This window comes from Phocoena sinus, chromosome 1 (genome assembly GCF_008692025.1).
Source record: "Phocoena sinus isolate mPhoSin1 chromosome 1, mPhoSin1.pri, whole genome shotgun sequence".
Lineage (NCBI taxonomy): Eukaryota > Metazoa > Chordata > Mammalia > Artiodactyla > Phocoenidae > Phocoena > Phocoena sinus.
Window position 1 is genome coordinate 11,821,976 of NC_045763.1, and position 16,970 is coordinate 11,838,945.

Consider the following 16,970-nt stretch of genomic DNA (forward strand, 5'->3'; position numbering starts at 1 on the left):
CATGCGCCACAAATACTGAGCCCTCGTGCCACAACTACTGAAGCCCATGCTCCTAGAGCCCATGCTCTGCAACAAGAGAAGGCACTGCAGTGAGAAGCCTGTGCACCGCAACAAAGACCCAACGCAGCCAAAAATAAATAAATAAAATAAATAAATTTATTTTTAAAAAAAGAAAAGAAATTGCACCCTTCTCCTTGTCACTTCCATTTTGATATCAAAACAAGCTAGCTCTTGTCCCGTCTACAGATTACGTGGCATTTACACGCCAATAAACGTGTCCCTGTGGGAGTACTGAGGGCTGACACCTGAAAAATCACAGGGCAAAGGCCCACAGTGCACCCTGAGGTGGGAAAGGCCTGGCCACTCAGAACAAACACTCTGGCCGCATCAGGTCGAGAGGGAGGGGGTTCCGGGCCCAGCTCTCTTTCCTGGCCTCTCAGGTACCTGCTATGAGGAGGCCGAGGCCTGGCAGCTACTTTCGGGCTCTTACCAACGTTGCCTTTGATGGAGAGCCGTCCGCGTCCCGCGTGTAGACCTAGACCCCTGGAGGGGGGCCCGCCCTCGAGGGGGCTCTGAGCCATGGACTTAGAGGGTGCTCACAGCAGCCTTAGAGCCGGCCTGTGGTCCTCCCACCCACGATTTCTGTATTTCCTCTTAATAACAACCACACTGGTGTTTAAGTGAGCCTGGCAAGGCTTACAAATGCACACATAAAGATTACCAACCACCTTCCCCAGAGCCAGACGAGGGAAGCAGAAGCTAAAGCACCCCGTGGGTAGTCAGAGGAGAGGACCGTCCCAGCTCATCCCCCTGTACCGTGTGCCAGGCGTGATCTGAGCACTTGTACACATGCTAACTTATTAAAAGACTTCTAACAATCCTATCAGGTTGGGACTACCATCACCCCACGTACAGACTGAAAGAAAGGAAACAGAATATGGTGTCCTCCTTGTGTTCACAAAGCCCGTAAGTGGCAGAGACAGGACTTGAGTCCGGCCCCCGAGTCCATGCCACGCTTTACAGCCTCCGACTTCTCATGCGCATTCCTAGAGCCACCTGGGAAGGAGGAACCAGGCAACTAAAGACTGGGTTTGAATCACACTCCCCCTCTGACCAGCTGCGGGATCCCGAGCAAGGGACCTCGCCTCTCTGAGTCTGAACCTGCTCCCTTGCGAAATGGGAACATTAATGGGACCATCAGCCTTCAGCAACGCTGTGAGGAGTATCAGTGTGGCATGTGTGAATGGGCTTTGTAAACTCTGGAGCGTCCTGTGAGGTATAAACTATCCACTATTGTCATTAGAGGGAGTTCATTTTATAACCTGCTCCCGCCTCTTGAACTTTGCTGTGCATCCCGTCAGTGCTGGATGATCCGGAACCAACAGCTGGTCTATTTACGGCTGACAATCCACAGGTCATAGGAAGACAGCGGTACCTGAGCCCCCGGGTGGCCATGGAGATAAGTTTCGCGTCTCGATGACCTATGACATGGTGGTCACTGAAGGAACAGGCCCCCTCCCGCCCCTTCCACTAGTTACAACTGAAAAACTTGGTTTCCCCAACACCCCGACCCAAGATCAACCCGACTCTTTGCCCAACGTTGGAGAAGTACCGGCATGTCCTGCAGGCCTGGCTGGCCCCCTCTGACCGTGTGTTGCCTCCTTCCACAGATCAGTGCCCTACAGCAAGGCTACAGCCAGGTGCTGTGCCAGACCCTGTCTGAGAGAAACTTAGAAATCACATCCCTGAAGAACGAGGCCGAGAACTTAAGGAGGGAAGCCGCCATCACATCAGGTGAGGCCCTTCTGCCTTCGGGCCCCAGGGCTTCTGCCCTCCCCCTGGAGACATCACCAGTCAACCACCACACCTGTGCCCGTGACCTGGGTGCAGCCTCAGGGATCACCCGTGTCGGTGCCTCAGAGTTCTCCCCCAGTGGAGGTTTCTTGCCACCCAGTTCCGAGGGCAGGGCCTGATAAATATTTGAGAGAATGTTATCTCTTGGCTACAAGGTCTCCTGAACACTGGCCCCACCAGGGAGAACACAGTTCGCCTTGTGGCTTGGGTGGTTCCACAAACCAGCCTGAGTGCCAAATAGAGCGTGGACAAAATGGGGTCACTCTTTTAAGGCACCCTTTGTCTCAGCCATTTCAGCCGAGTGCATTTGGGCCCAAGTGAAAACATTTTCTAATTTTATCAGAGGTGGTTCCCTGATAAAGGGCTTGGGTGGGGAGAGGGGCAGCCAACACACAGCTGTGGCTGAGCTTCGATTCCCTGGATTCCTTCAACATGTTTATTGAGCACCTACTAGGTGTCAGGCCCCGTTCCAGGCTCTGGGGAGGGAGAGCCAAGCAAGACAGTCAGATTCCGGTACTCACAGACTTGGGAGGGGGTGACAGACAATAAAAGTAAATGGATGAATAAACAAGCCCACTTCAGAGAGCAGTGGTGCTGTGGAGAAAATAAACTGTGTGTCGTGGTGGCCAGTGCTTCAAGGAGGGAGGCCAAGGGAGAACAGCTTAGTGGGTGTGCAACCATGGAACTCAGGTGGGGCTTGAACCCATGGGCTGGGACTCGAACCCAGTCAGAACCCACTATCTTTTAATCGAGATCTCACATCTGATCTCGGGACTTAATAAAGCTCAGGTTCTTTATGTCTCATCGCAGAAAGAATTCAGTGAGAGACAAAGTAAGAAGTGGGTTTATTTTCCACAGACAGAGCGTGGGCCATCTCAGAAGGCTAGAGGCCCCCAAATATGGGGCGGTTAGTTTTTATGGGCTGGGTAATTTCATAGGCTAATGAGTGGGAGGATTATGAGAACTCTAATATTTTGGGGAAGGGGCGGGGATTTCCAGGAATTGGGCCACCGCCCACTTTTTTTTTTTTTTTTTTTTTGTGGCCTGTCCCATTGCGGAGCACAGGCTCCAGACACGCAGGCTCAGAGGCCATGGCTCACAGGCCCAGCTGCTCCACGGCATGTGGGATCTTCCAGGACCGGGTCACGAACCCGTGTCCCCTGCATCTGCAGGCGGACTCTCAACCACTGCGCCACCAGGGAAGCCCCACCACCCACTTTTCAACCTTTATGGTCAGCCTCGGAACTGTCCTGGTGCTGGTGGGTGTGTCATTTCACTAATGTATTACAATGAGCCTGTAATGAGGCTCAAGTTCCACTGGAAGTCGAATCTTACGCCCCCTTGGACCTAGCTGATTCTAACCAGTTTATGTTGTATCCTCAACGGCTACGCCCTTCTTTTAGAGCGGACCTGTTTCAGGTGGGCAAGGACAAACCAAGGGCAAGTGAGGCTGCATGGAGTGCACAAGGGATTGTGGGGCTGGGCAGGGTCGGGGGGTCTGGGTTTTTATTCTAAGGGTGTTGGGAATCCAGTGGAGTTTTTTAAGCAGAAACTGACATGTCTAGAGACCTGGTGAGGATGGGACCACTCACATACGAGGGGAGGGAGAGAAGCAGGTAACAGGGAGGAGGCAGTGAGCCTCGGAGGGGCACATCACTCTTAAAGCAGCCAGCGCGTGGCAGGAAACATACCCACAGCTGTAAAAGCCAGGCACAGCACTGAGTGGCATGTGAATCACCACCTCTATGATCTGCGCTTTTCTTCTGCCTCACTCTGCAACTTAATCACCCCCCACCCCCTGCTGCCCCCAGGTCTCTGCTTGCGCTCCGCCCTAACTTGAGATGTCCTCAGATATTTTCTGAGAACCTCCCCCAGGCTAGGTGCTGTTCTGGGCCCCAGGAATGTTAAGGATGAACTCGCTGGTCCTCACCCTCCTCCCGTATGGCGGCCAGTCAAACCTCATCCAAGCATCAAGCCTGTCTCAGATCCCACTTTCTCCAATCAGGGAGTCGGGACAGACCCGGCTTGGGATAACGCTTGAGATGAGCTGGACCCACTCAAAGTGTGGCAAGCCCCAGAGGGATTTCCAAGTAACTTAACCATGTCCTGGAGGCAAAGCTCACTTTTAAAATGAAATTCTGGAGCATTTTGTTCTTTATTTCATATACATTCTTGATTGACACCTACCAATGAAACTGGGCCTAATGTTCTTCCAAGAAAAGAACCGTATGAGATAACCCAATACCACTGCATTTATGCACCCTTCTTCCCACTTTTATTCAAAATGATACTGCAGTGCAAGAGGGAAGAGATATGGGGACATATGTATATGCATAACTGATTCACTTTGTTATAAAGCAGAAACTAACACACCCTTGTAAAGCAGTTATACTCCAATAAAGATGTTTAAAAAAAGATACTACAGTAATGGAGTAGTTATCTATTGCTGCATAACAAGCTACCCCAAAATGTAATGGATAAAACCCCAACCAATATTTACTATCTCACCCAGTTTCTGTAGTTCAGGAATTTGATGGGGGGGTGACTTTGAGTTCTCATGAGTTGCAGTCAAGATGTCGGCTGGGGCATCAGTCATGTCATCTAAAGCCTCGGGGGGAGCCGGAGGATCCCCCTTCAGAATGGCTGCTCATGTGGCTTTTGGCTGGAGGCCTTAGTCCCTCAGCACACATGCTTCTCTCTAGGGCTGCTTGAGTGTCCTCACAACACGGCAGTTGGCTTCCCCCAGAGTGAGTGATTCAAGAGAGAGCAAAGAGGAGGCCACAGTGTCTTTTATGACCCAGCCTGGGAGGAAACGTTCCGTCATTTCCACAGTATCATATTGGTTACCCATGTCAGCCCTATTCAGGGTGGGAGGGGCTACACAGGGCATGAATCCTAGGCGGCAGGGACCATTGGGGCCATTTTGGAAGCCGGCTGCCGAGAAACATAATAGGCGCCATGTAACAAACATAATTTAGCCACTTTGTGTGCTTGGGACATACCGTCTCATTTGACCCTTACAATAACTCTGTGCGGGACAGACAGTGGGAGGTGAAAGAGCTTGTCCAAGACCACCAAGCTAATAAGTGGTAGAGAGGGGTCCAACCAACCAGCCCATCAACAGTGTCCAGCAGTGCCCTCTGCTACAAGCCCGTCTCCTGGCCTCTGGAGAAGAATTCCTGGACCTTCCCTGTGCTGCGCCTTTGTTCCCCAGGCCCATGGTGTGGGCCTCTCCTCCTAGCTTCGCCTGGCCTGTGCCCACAAGGGGCCCCCAAAGGCTTCTCCTCTCGCTGGTGCTGACTGCCCCTCATTCTCAGTGAAGCCTCAAACCATGTTCCGTGGACTTTGCTCTCATTCCCATTCCTGCTCTGGGACCCTTGGAAAAAGCCTCCCCAGTTCTAGGCGGGCACCGGTGGTGGCCCGGGCTTGGAAGGTCTTATCCGAACGTCGGCTGACAGCCATGGTGTTGCCCATAATCCTTCCTGCCTCTTTGACCTCCATGAGTTTTTTGGTTTGGTTTGGTTTGGTTTTTTTACAGAGATGGTGTCATCTTTGCAAAGAGATGTGTTAGTAAAGGATGATCAAGTTCAACAACTAAAACAGGAGGTGAATCAACTAAAGAGTGAGAACAAAGAAAAGGATCACCAGCTCCAAGCCCTCAGCTCCAAAGTGAGTGTCGGGTCATCAGCAACTTGTAGCTGCGAAAAGCAGACACAGGGGAGTCACATGATACACGGTGGTGAGATGAGGCCAGTCCAGGGGCGCAGGGAGGGTAGCTGCTGGGCAGGTGGTCAACTTCTCTGCAGCTTTTCAAAGTACAGCGTGTATGTGGCTCAGAATAAGCATGATATATATTCAAATCCAGCAAACATTTTCTAACCCCTATTATAAATTAGTTTGTTTACTCCCAGCAACAAACACACCTATTAGCATATACTGCCATTGCAAAGTTTAATATTAAACAGAATATGATCTCTCTGTGAGCAAGGATGACCACACGGCTGCATCATGGTCCCAGCACCACTGGTTCTCATAATTGCCTTCAAAGCAGAAGGTTTGAAGATCCAGGTGCAAACACGCAGACTCTCATTTCTTCCTTAGACTTTACTGTGTAGAATTTCTCTATGGAAAATGAACGTGGTAGGCAAGCAAAGAGCTTTTTACATGTAACTTTGACTATTTGCAAATCTTGCCTTCAATGCTAACTTCAGAATCCTGGCTCTATAGGATAAGATTTCTCAGTATTTGTATGTGTCTGTTTCTGTGAGTCAAGGTAAAACCTCAAAGCTTTCATCTCAGGTGGCAACTCAGAGATTCCCAGCGGCTACCCGATAGCTAGGTCTGCATGGGGGTGGGGTGAGAACAGATCTTGAGGTTCCAAGGAAAAGGCACAATAAGTAATACCTGGTACGTAGTACCACACCCAGTTTGGAGCTGGTGAAAAGCACTGCATGAGCTTTGGGATCAGACAGACCAGGGTCCAATCCCAGAGCTTTCTTTGATTGTAACTTATTTGGCCTCCATTTCCCCATCTGTGAAATGGGGATGACAAAATCGTTTTCTGAGAAGTGGGAGGCTGGTTTTAGTTGTGCTCACCTGCCTCTGCCCCGGGTCAGCTGCCTGGCCAAGCCCTCTGCATTCGTTTCTCCCAAGCAGAGTGTCTTCCCACACATGTGCTATAGCTGTTTTATGTGGTGTGTGTGTGTGTGTGTTGGGGACGGGAAGGGGATGCAGAGCTGGTGCTAAGTAGAAGGAATACGCGAAGACAGCACCTGCTTGGCTCTTCTACCTCCTGAAGTGCATTTGGCTGATTTATGTCCCCATTTCCCCTTCCTCATCGACCTTGGAATGAGGTCCCTTCTCCTCTAGCCTGTGCTGGCCAATAGCACAAGGGCTCGTCACCACCAAGGGTACTGCTCTCGTGAACATTTGAGATGACTTTTTTTTAATGACGTACATCATGTGTGTTAATTTTAGAAAAATAAGTAGATAACATTGAAAAGAAAAAATAAAAAGAGAGGAGAGGAAATGCTACCTTGAGAAATCAGTGTTAATATTTTCATGTGTGTTCTTCCAGTCTTGTTTCTATATATTGCCTAGAAATTGATCAATCATTTTATAGTGAATTTATACAATGCACATTTTTAAAATTTTTAAATACTTACTATTTTCCCGTGCTAATAAATCAACGCTCTTATCATTGGTCTTAAAAGCTACATACTTTCTCCTGGATGTACCCAGTGTTATAAAGTGGTCTGCTGTTATAAACAACACTTGGGTTGTTTCCTCTTTTTTTTTTTTTCTTCCACTGTTACTGACAATTCTGTGAAGAGCATCCTTGAAACTACAGATTTACTTATTTCTCCAGCCATTGTCCTTAAGGTACATTCCTAAAGTGGGAATTGCTGGGTCAAAAGAAGGCACATCCATCCTTATGCCCTTAATGCCTGTTGCCGAGCCGCCCTCGGGAAAGACAGCTCCGTTTACCCCTCCACACTAGTCGGGGCAGTTGTGTCTTTGAGATGCAACCTGCACAAAAGCCCTAAGATGGACCCGAGTTCACTGGTTCCGCCCCCTCCACCCTCACCGGTCACAGAGTGAAAACATCCCAATTCCTGCACCCTAAGTACCCAGACTCTACAATGCTGCATTTCCCCTGCGGTGAAGTTTGCTGGTTTTTGAAGAGGAATTTAGACGCTCTATTTCTCAGAACTCATGAGAGGGGTGAACTGGAAACGACTGCAGGATCCCATGCTCCCATCACACAAATGGTCTCGCCTCTCAGAATTCAGAGGTGTGATTGGGTTATACAGCAGGAAACACTCCTGGGTGTGAACACAGGGACTTGGGACCCCCAGCCAAGCCCCCGTGGCCTTGTCCTTTTTCTCCACAGTGCTCAGTGCTGAAAGAAGAGTTACAGAAGGAAGATGCCCAGAATGAGCACTGGGAAGCCCAGGAGAAAGAGTTAAAACTCTGCAAAACCGTGCGTTGAACCTCCTCACCCCTAGGTGTCCACTGAAAGCCTAGATTGGGACCTTCAGGGTTTTGGAGGGGTTCCGTGGCCCATTAGCTAGCACAAGCTCTGGGGCTTTCCGGGTGTTTGTCTGTTAATGTAGTCTCATAATTCTTTGATTTGCTAGCCTCAAAGAGATGGGTGAAAAGACCATGGAAGACATACTGTCCCCAGATTTTCTGGGCAGTCGGCTCAAGGCCCCTCATCAGGTTTTGCCCTGGGTAAAGGGAAGAAGGTGGTCACCACATGCTGAAGGAAATTCACCGTGGCCCCTACCCCTGGACTTGTGATGCCCAGACTTTCATGATCCACTGTCACAAGTTTCATCACAGCCCTGAGCACTGTTATAAACACAACTCTTCTTTACGTATTTTTACTTAAATACATTCAATTTTACACCAATTCATAAAAACAAAATAAAAAGCAAATGTATCACTGGCCTTGTATGGAAGGTGAACATAAAAATTCATACAATGAAAAGATGACCACTAAATGTAAATGTTCACCCCCTGTACCAGCCGAACCCTCGTGCACATCACCAGGCATACGTTTTCCATCCGTTGGGAAGGACGGTGCCTGGGACGGGGGCAGGAGACATGTGCTCTTCTCTATGTCAAGAACACACCTCTCTGCCTCAAATGAGAAGAAAGAAAAATTTCATTGTTCTTTTCTTCCAAACTGTGCCCATTGTGTCTTCCAAACAGCCCTTATTTAGATTGAACTCAAAAATATACCCCAAGGAAAGAGATTCTAATGAGTGGATAGGTATCTTGTACTGTTTAATCCAGGATCCATGCTGATCTTCAAAAGAAACTCAAAATTTCCCTCACCCAGCACTTTCATTTCATCCGTTGAAAGAAAGTCTACTTTGCCTTAAAGATGTAGAATTGGCCCCCAAGGGAAGGAATTAAGCGAATCCCAGACTAGGTTTCTGCCTTAATGAACCGGATGAAATGAGTGATGAAGTTGACTTCCCTGTTGTTGGAACTCTTTTCAGCAAATCCATGACATGGAGAAAGAAATGAAGACGCTCAGGGAGGAGCTGAAAAGGAGCAGTACCGAGCAGAGCTTGATCTCTAAGACGCTACGGGAAAAGAGCAAGGTATGGCGGGGACAGGTCGGCCTGGCAACCACTCTGGGGCAAGCACTCCACCTGCATCATCTCTGTTAATCCTCACAATGACCCCATGCGGTCTATACTGGTGTTAACCCCACTTTACAGTCGGGAAAACTGAGGCTCACGGAGGTGAAGGAAGTTAACCAAGTTCACTTGCATAAAGTAGTTGTGGCAGAACTTGAATCCAGGTCTGCCTGACTCCAAAGCCCCTGTGTGTAACCACTACCCTAGACTGCCTTCAAATCTTAATTGTGAAATTATCTAAGAAAGAATTGATCCATTCAATCAGGTTTGCCAATGATGTTGTTCCAACTTTAAATTCTCATATTGATTTTTTTTGTCTTTTTGTTCCATCAGTCACTGAGAATATTTTTAAAAATCTCAACATGTTTGTAATTTGTGTGTTTCTTCTTTTAATATTAACGATTTTTGCTTTATATATTTTGAGGCTGTGTTACTAGGTGCATATAAACTTAGAATCCTAATACTTCCTGTAGAACGAAACTTTTGATCAGCGTGAAATGTCCCTTTTCATCTCTAGTAGTGTTTCTCCCTTAATGTCTTCTTTGTCATTTAGCTTCATTACTGGCTTTCTGTTGGTTAGAGTTTTCATGGCATATCTTTTTCATACTTTCTCTGTCAATTTTTGTCTTAAGTTTTAGACATATGCCTTCCAGATAGCATATCGTTTTTACAAAATCCAGTTTGACAATCTTTGACTTTTAGTCCATTTATATTATGTAATTACTCATGTGCTGGGGTTTAAATCGACCTTAATGCTCAGTACCAGTTGTACCATCTGTGCTATATTCCCTTTTCTCTCCTTTCTTGCCTCCTTCTGAGTGGATGGTTTTCTCTCATTCCACTTTCCCCCTCTATTAGCTTGGAAATATTTCACTCTTTTTACTATTCTTTTAGTAATAGTAAGACAATAGCATTCATCCTTGACTCACCAAAATCACACATTAATTAAGTTTTTCACTCTTCTACTATTCTCTTAGTAGTCATCCTAGAGACTACAATACTCATTCTTAACTTACCAAGAGGCAACAGTGGTCGATAATTACGCCCTTCCCCTCGACAGTGCAATGAGTTTCAAACACCTTAACTTCACTTACCTCCTCCAGGTTTATAAGCCATTGCTGTCATTTTCTAAACCCCTCTTGATAGTTAAAACCCCAAAAGACATTAGTGTTTTTCTATAGTCAGTATCATATCCACACATTACCCTTACTGTTGCTTGTCTTTTCTGCCTCTCTGATCATCCACCTGGGTTCATTTTTCTTGTGTCTGAAGAATACCCTTTAGTGTTTTCCCTCACTGTGGCCCCTGCTGATGATAAATTCTCAGATGTGCCTGTGTGTCTGTCTGGAGATGTATATTTAACCTTCATTCTTAAAACACATTTGACTGCGTATTGAATTCTACGATGGCAATTCTTTCCTTTCAGCACATTCGAGATAGCATTAGATATGTCACTATTGTCTCGTGGCTCCTGTTACTTCTATTTAGAAGTCATCTGTAAGCCTAACTGTTGTACCTTTGCATAATCCGTCTTTTTCTCCGGTTGCTTTTAAGATTGTCTTTCCCCTTCATTTCCAGCAGTTTTTTTATGGTTTATCTAGGTGTGGATTCATTTTTGTTTACCTCGTTCAGAGTTCGTAGGGGCTTCTTGAATCCCTGGCTTGGTGTTTTGCCTTCGTTCAGGTGCTTGGGCTCTGTACCCCATGGGCAGTGGGGAGCTACTAAGGCTTCTGAACAAGGGACTGATGCAGTGACATTCGTGGACAGTAATAAGGGTGAAAATGGTAGTTACAATTTCTCATGTACTAGGCAGTACCCCGAACATTTCATCTCTTCATCTTCACAGCAGCGCTGTGACCTAGAAATCATCCTCCCCATTTTACAGATGAGGAAGTCAAGGCTACTAGTTACTAGTACAGGAAGTAGCCCAGCTGCACAGTCGGTTTTGTCTGACTCCGGGTTCGTCGGACTTCAGTTACCCTGGCGTAGCAAACAGCCACATGTTACCGTTTACACTGAAAGTAATCAAAATTAAATAAAATTTTAAATTCAGCTCCTCCGTCACACCAGCCACGTTTCGAGTGCTCGATACGCAGGTGTGGCTGGTGGCTGCCGTATTAGACAGCACAGCCTCGCTCAGAGTACCTGTATCGTTGCAGAAAGTTCTGTTGGACAGAGCTGCCTTACAGCTGGGTAACTCTCACAGTACCGTTAAGATTGCACTGGAAGAAACTGAACTAGAGGCAAGGAGGCCAGTTGTCACGGGCCAGCTTGCATGTGAGAGGGATTGGAGGACAGGCGTGAGACCACCGAGTGTGAGAGAGGGAGCAGGGCGGCCGCTGAAGGTGACTCTGAGGCTTGGGGATGGGAATGGGGGCCGTTCATGGAGAACACAGATAAGGGCAGAGTCCAAGGTTGGACTTGGCTTTTGCAGCATATGAAAAAGGCTGCTGAACTAGAAGTCAGAGCATGTTTAGACCTGGGAGAAAACTAAGGCCCAGAGAGGTTAGGTGACTTTTCCAAGGTAACGGAGCTGGGTAGACTCTTCCACTGTACCACACTACTCAGAAGAAAGCTCTTAAGGCTTTTCTGGGCCTTTTACTACGTCCCTGTGATCCCCCTCTTCAGATCCCTAGTAAACAGCCTGTGAAGTGGTTTCAGCACAGAATCTTTCCATTTATTTACGAGAGTTTGCCTCATTTCCTGTTAGTGCCAGAGCCCAGGGCTCAGCAGGTGCGTCCAAGAATTGAGCAGCTGCGAGGCCTACACTGGCCAGCGAAGGGTAGCGTGGAGCATTCCCAAGCTTATCGCGCGTTGACTGTTACCCAGGCGAGGGGGGAAAAGTAGGCCAGCTTCTCCACTTTTAAACGCCTTCCTTTGCAGGCTGCAATTCTTAACAGACATTGCTTTAGCAAGCCTGCAGAGAGGTTTCCACCAGTGAGGGTGCTCAAAGTGGTAACGACAAATAGTCATGATGATAAACCCAGTAATAACATTTCCAAGTACCCATCACGAGCTATTAGAACGAGACTGTTCGGCGGACATTCCCGTCCACCTTTCATAGGTTACAACTGTACTTAACACACTCACGGAGCCCTTAAGCACTATTCCAAACACTGAACCCCCGCAATAACTGTGCGGTGGTACTGGTATCATCATCCCCGTTTGACAGATGGGGACACGGAGTCACGGAGCAGTGAAATGACTTTCCCAGGGTCGTGCGGCTTGTTAGGGACCGAGCTGGGATCGGAGTCCGCGGTAGAACATAGCTGAGCCCAGGGTGCAGGGCTCGACCCTTTCCCGTAGGGAGCGACTCCCTGTGAGTTTGCCTCCACCCCGTGCGTGCCTGTGACCCCTGCCACTGTGCTGCAGCTGTCCCCACCCCTCAGGGGCTCCCCCACCACCATTAGCGCCCCCAGAAGAGTTTCCCCAGAGGGCATGATGGTCACATTAGCAGCAAAGCCCACGCTTTCATCATCCTTTCAGGTTGAAGAGAAGCTTCAGGAGGATTCCAGAAGGAAATTGCTTCAGCTGCAAGAAATGGGGACCAGAGAAAACCTCATTAAAGCCAATTTGGAAAGGGCAGTAGGTCAGGTAGGCGCGCTGCAGAGCCGCTTCACGGGCCCGTGCTCTCCACGGAATCCCGCACCCAAGCGGCCGGCAGGGATGAGAGAGGAGGAAGACGGCCTGGTTCAGTTCACCCGCTTATCTCAGGGGCAGGGCTTTGTGCGGTTTCCGCGTCCCCAGTGGACGTCACTAAAGAGGCTTTTCCTTCTGGGAAGCTGCCCACTCCAGTGTCTGCTGTTGCCTGGGACCCTGAGCAAGCAGCCGGTCCCAGCTCAAGGCCCGCCCCCGTGAACCAGCTGTGTGCTTCCCTCTTGAGAAGGGTTTGAGCTCTTGAGCCCAGTGGTGTTTCTAGCACTTTCTCCTTCACAATTTTTTGTCCTGACGTTTACAGCGATCTTTCTTCCTCTGGGCCCCCAAACAGATGCTACAGTCAGTGTCCCCAGGGAAATGCCACATTTCTTTTTGTTTGTTTGTTTGTTTTGTTTTGTTTCGTTTAGCCAAACTGCGTGACTTGCAGGATTTAGGTTCCCTGACCAGGGATGGAACCCGTGCCCCCTGCAGTGGAAGCACGGAGTCCTAACTACTGGAGCGCCAGGGAAGTCCTGCCACTTTTCTTAATAAATTAAAACCCAGAATACCACGGCTTATGCCAGATGGAGATGGGCAGGGTGGGGAGATGGGCTCTGACCCAAGATGGCCCAGTGGCCCTTCCTCTTACACGTGGCACAGACATGAGGGCCAGAACATGTAAACGAGCCTTCACCAGAGGCTAAGGGAGAGCAAACGAGAACCCAAGATGGGGCACTGGCCCTCCAGAACACGGCCCACCGAGGGCAGCCCATCTTGGACTCCTCCACAAGGCATCCTCTCCTGGCAGCCACGGCTCCAGGGGGACCAAGAACGTTTTGCGTGTATGTGTTTGTGCTTTTCTTTTTCTGGGAGAGTGAGTCCACCTCGTCACTCACTGGATTCTCAGAAGGATCTGTAAACCACCAGAAAGGGTTAGGAACCACAATCCTTAAAGGAGCCCTCCATCCCACCCAGCCCAGCTCCCAAAGCCCTTCCGTTTGGTAGCATCCAAGTCTGAACCATCAGTGTGACCAGAATTTTTCCCACGCGCTGAACTTCAGAGGCACCCACAAGTTAAATGATGATGCTGACCCTCAGGCAGGTTTTAAAGCCTCGTCAACCAATCTCCACACCATCACCCCCGGTGTCCTTTCTCCTTCAGGGTGCCGATCCCTCAGCAAGGCAGAGAGCCCGCCAGTCTGGGCTTCCCTCTATGCACCTGGGCTACCCCTCACCTTGCTGGCACTCTGCACCCACGGCGCACACCTGCTTTGAGGGCATGATCTGCGCCACTTGCCGAGGGCCTGGTCATGGCTCTGACCAGGGGTCATCCAGGAAGACCCTCAGAGACACTGAGATTCCTCCAAGTCTAGACGCGAGAGAGAAAGGACGAACGAGGCTTCTCTGCGCTGCCTGGGCTTTCCTGCTTCACCCCCTTGTCTCCACAGCCCGCTCCCGGCCTGAGGTCCTGCCCTTCCCCAGGCCAGTGACCACAGGACTCAGCCCATCGTCCAGCAGGACCTGTCCCTCCCTACCCCCACCCCCCCGCCAAGCAGTCCCATAGGGCACCTCTGGTGGTAATGCGGGCCATCGTCCACAGGGCCCTCTCTACATAACCTCTTCCTTGGGCGAGCTAGGACCCTCCCTTGGCCATGAAACCAGCAGACGACACAGAGTCCCTCCAATAACCCATCTGGCTTCCGGCAGGATGACTGCAGAGGTGTCCTTAGGAGAGTCACAATTCCTTTGCTTGGCTTCCCAGAGCTCCCTGGTGTGCAGCAGACTCCTGTGTCTTGGGACCTGTGGACGTTCTCATTGACTCAGTGGCCCTTATGGTCCTTCAGGGCTCTGTTATAGAGCCTTTCATGACCACATTTTGCCAGTGAGCCAAAAACCCAGGCCAAGGGCCATCGTGTTGGTAAATTTCCAGAGAAACTTGGGCTTCTTTGCTGTTCAGGTCTCATGAGCCTGGGGCATCTTGAACTCGTCATTCTCGAAGCCCTGATTTAATTTAACTGCGTTGTTTCATCATCCGTAATACGAAGACACCAGCACCAGGGAGGCACTCATTAAAAACCGGCTGAACTGAAGTAGAGGACTTTGAATATCTGACCTGACAGACGTTTCTGTTATAAGCATTCGATGAACATGTATTGAGTGCCCGCTGTGTGCCAAGCACTGCACCAGGCTCCGGGGACCTGGAGAGGAATACAGGAGACGTCGTCTTCAGGACACAAGGTCTAAGGCACAAAACGGCAGCAGGCAGCACCTCCTTCTCTCCCCAGGCGCCCTTGCTGATTACACGAGTTACTCGGGCTGACAGCCTCAATATTTATCTCACAGCCTGCTGCCAACGTAGCAATCACGGAAGAGCGCTCCTGGCCCTGGACTTCCCACTGGATAATCTTCCGAGAGCCCGAGACGTGTGTGTGCTGACCATGTGCGTCGGCTAGGTTAGGCGGGCACACCTGAAAAGTCATTAGAGCCTGCTGTCCCCCTCTCTTGTGTGGGCACTGCCCCTTCCGGTGAGAGGTGAAGGTGTTAGTTACCCATAATGACCACTAAAGGTGTGCAGAGCCTTCTCACCAATTTCTCCCAGACCCAGCGACGGAGGCGCCTCCCCCACCCTTGTGGCTGCAGCTGCACCGCTCACCTCATCCCCTTCCCTTTCTTTGTGCTGCAGCTGGAGCTTTTCAGAAGTCAGGTCATCAAGGCCACCTATGGACGCGTGAAACCGTTCCAGGACAGACCCGTCTCCGATGAGCAGGTTCGTCTCTCTTCCCCGCTTTCTCCTTCAGGGACCCGGGACTCCAGACACTGGGAGCATATGTTTCTGTTTTTTGTTGGTGGTACATATTTTTCACACTGTTGCCACACCATAAAGATTTGTTATGATTTTCTGGGACTTCCTGGCTTTTAAAGTAAAAGCCAGTTAAACTCCCTTGCAGTGTTTCTGTGAAAATCAAATTAAACCACCCAGGACCGTGTCTGGTCTCCAGACCTGCACGGTTAACCTCTGTTAGTCCCGCGAGGAAAGGGGCGGCCTCAGCATGGACGGTGCGTCCTCGCTCGCTCGTTCCTTCTGAAGAGGCATATGGCAGTGAGGATGGGCCTCTGGCTGTAGCGATTCCCTTATTATTCTTCCGTTTATCCTCTCCAGCCCTGGGTGTCAGCGCGCGGGTCAAAAGATCACACCACGAGCTTCTCTTGGAGAACATCCTTTGTAGGGGCCCACAGCATCAGGCTCAGCGTGATGAGTCACTCCCAGAATGCAGAAGAATCTAAAACACACTCGTGGCCACATGACAGGCCTTTGGCTCTTAAAAACCACCTCTGATCCTGGGAAACATGCCCTGGTGACAGAGCCGACATCCACCCTCCAGAGCCATCGCCAAAACATGCCAGGACCTCCCTCCTCTGAGTTTAAGCTGAAGCCCTCCAGGTCCTCTTCCCCCAGAGCCACCCTGCATTTTAATTAATTAATTTATTTATTTATGGCTGTGTTGGGTCTTCATTTCTGTGCGAGGGCTCTCTCCAGCTGCGGCGATCAGGGGCCACTCTTCATCGCGGTGTGCAGGCCTCTCACTATCGCGGCCTCTCTTGTTGCGGAGCACAGACTCCGGACGCGCAGGCTCAGCGGCCATGGCTCACGGGCCCAGGCGCTCCGCGGCATGTGGGATCTTCCCGGACCGGGGCGCAAACCCGCGTCCCCTGCATCGGCAGGCGGACTCCCAACCACTGCGCCACCAGGGAAGCCCCACCCTGCATTTTAAATCCTTTTTTTTTTTCTTTTTCTCACCAGTTAATAGAGAAGATCACCAGGGTCACAGAGGACAATATCAACTTTCGGCAGAAAAAGCGGACCCTGCAGAAGGAGACCCAGCTCAGCAGCTGCGAACAGGAGGAAATGACAGAGAACATCGTGAAGCTGAAGACATCCTTAGACAGTTGCCAGGTGCCCCCTTCTCCATTTCTCAGATGTCCCCTGTGTCTCATTTTTGTGCTCCTTGTTCAGGAAATTGTCCAGCTCTGCTTTTAGTCCACCTTTTCTCTTGTTGGAGAAATCTGTTTGGGATCAGAAAGCAAAGGACCTCCAGAAATGCCTCCCAGGTGAACTTGGCATGGCCAAGGAGAAGCTGCCCGACACACTCCAAGTATTGCCTTTGGGAGGCCCCAGACCCCGAGGAAAAAACAGCCCCGTGTTATTTCCAGAGAAACCAAAGGAACATTCTGCTCTTTATTTGCATTCTTCTTTTCTGTCCGGGCAGCGGAAGGCTGCTCTTAGCCTTGTTGCCTTTGACTTTGGAGGAGATGGGACCAGAGGGT

The 16,970-nt window shown here is 49.7% G+C and overlaps 1 protein-coding gene across 3 annotated transcripts in view; it reads left to right on the forward strand.

Annotated features, from left to right (window-relative positions):
* Window positions 1–16,970, forward strand: part of FHAD1 (forkhead associated phosphopeptide binding domain 1) — a 138,108-nt gene that overhangs the window by 64,318 nt on the left and 56,820 nt on the right. For 2 of the 3 annotated variants that reach the window (XM_032653758.1, XM_032653769.1), the window contains exons 7-13: window positions 1,671–1,794; window positions 5,393–5,523; window positions 7,748–7,837; window positions 8,865–8,969; window positions 12,495–12,602; window positions 15,328–15,411; window positions 16,447–16,599. In XM_032653758.1, the coding sequence (XP_032509649.1) occupies window positions 1,671–1,794; window positions 5,393–5,523; window positions 7,748–7,837; window positions 8,865–8,969; window positions 12,495–12,602; window positions 15,328–15,411; window positions 16,447–16,599 (795 nt within the window). The remainder of the gene's footprint in view (window positions 1–1,670; window positions 1,795–5,392; window positions 5,524–7,747; window positions 7,838–8,864; window positions 8,970–12,494; window positions 12,603–15,327; window positions 15,412–16,446; window positions 16,600–16,970) is intronic. The other variant, XM_032653773.1, reaches the window with a different exon arrangement.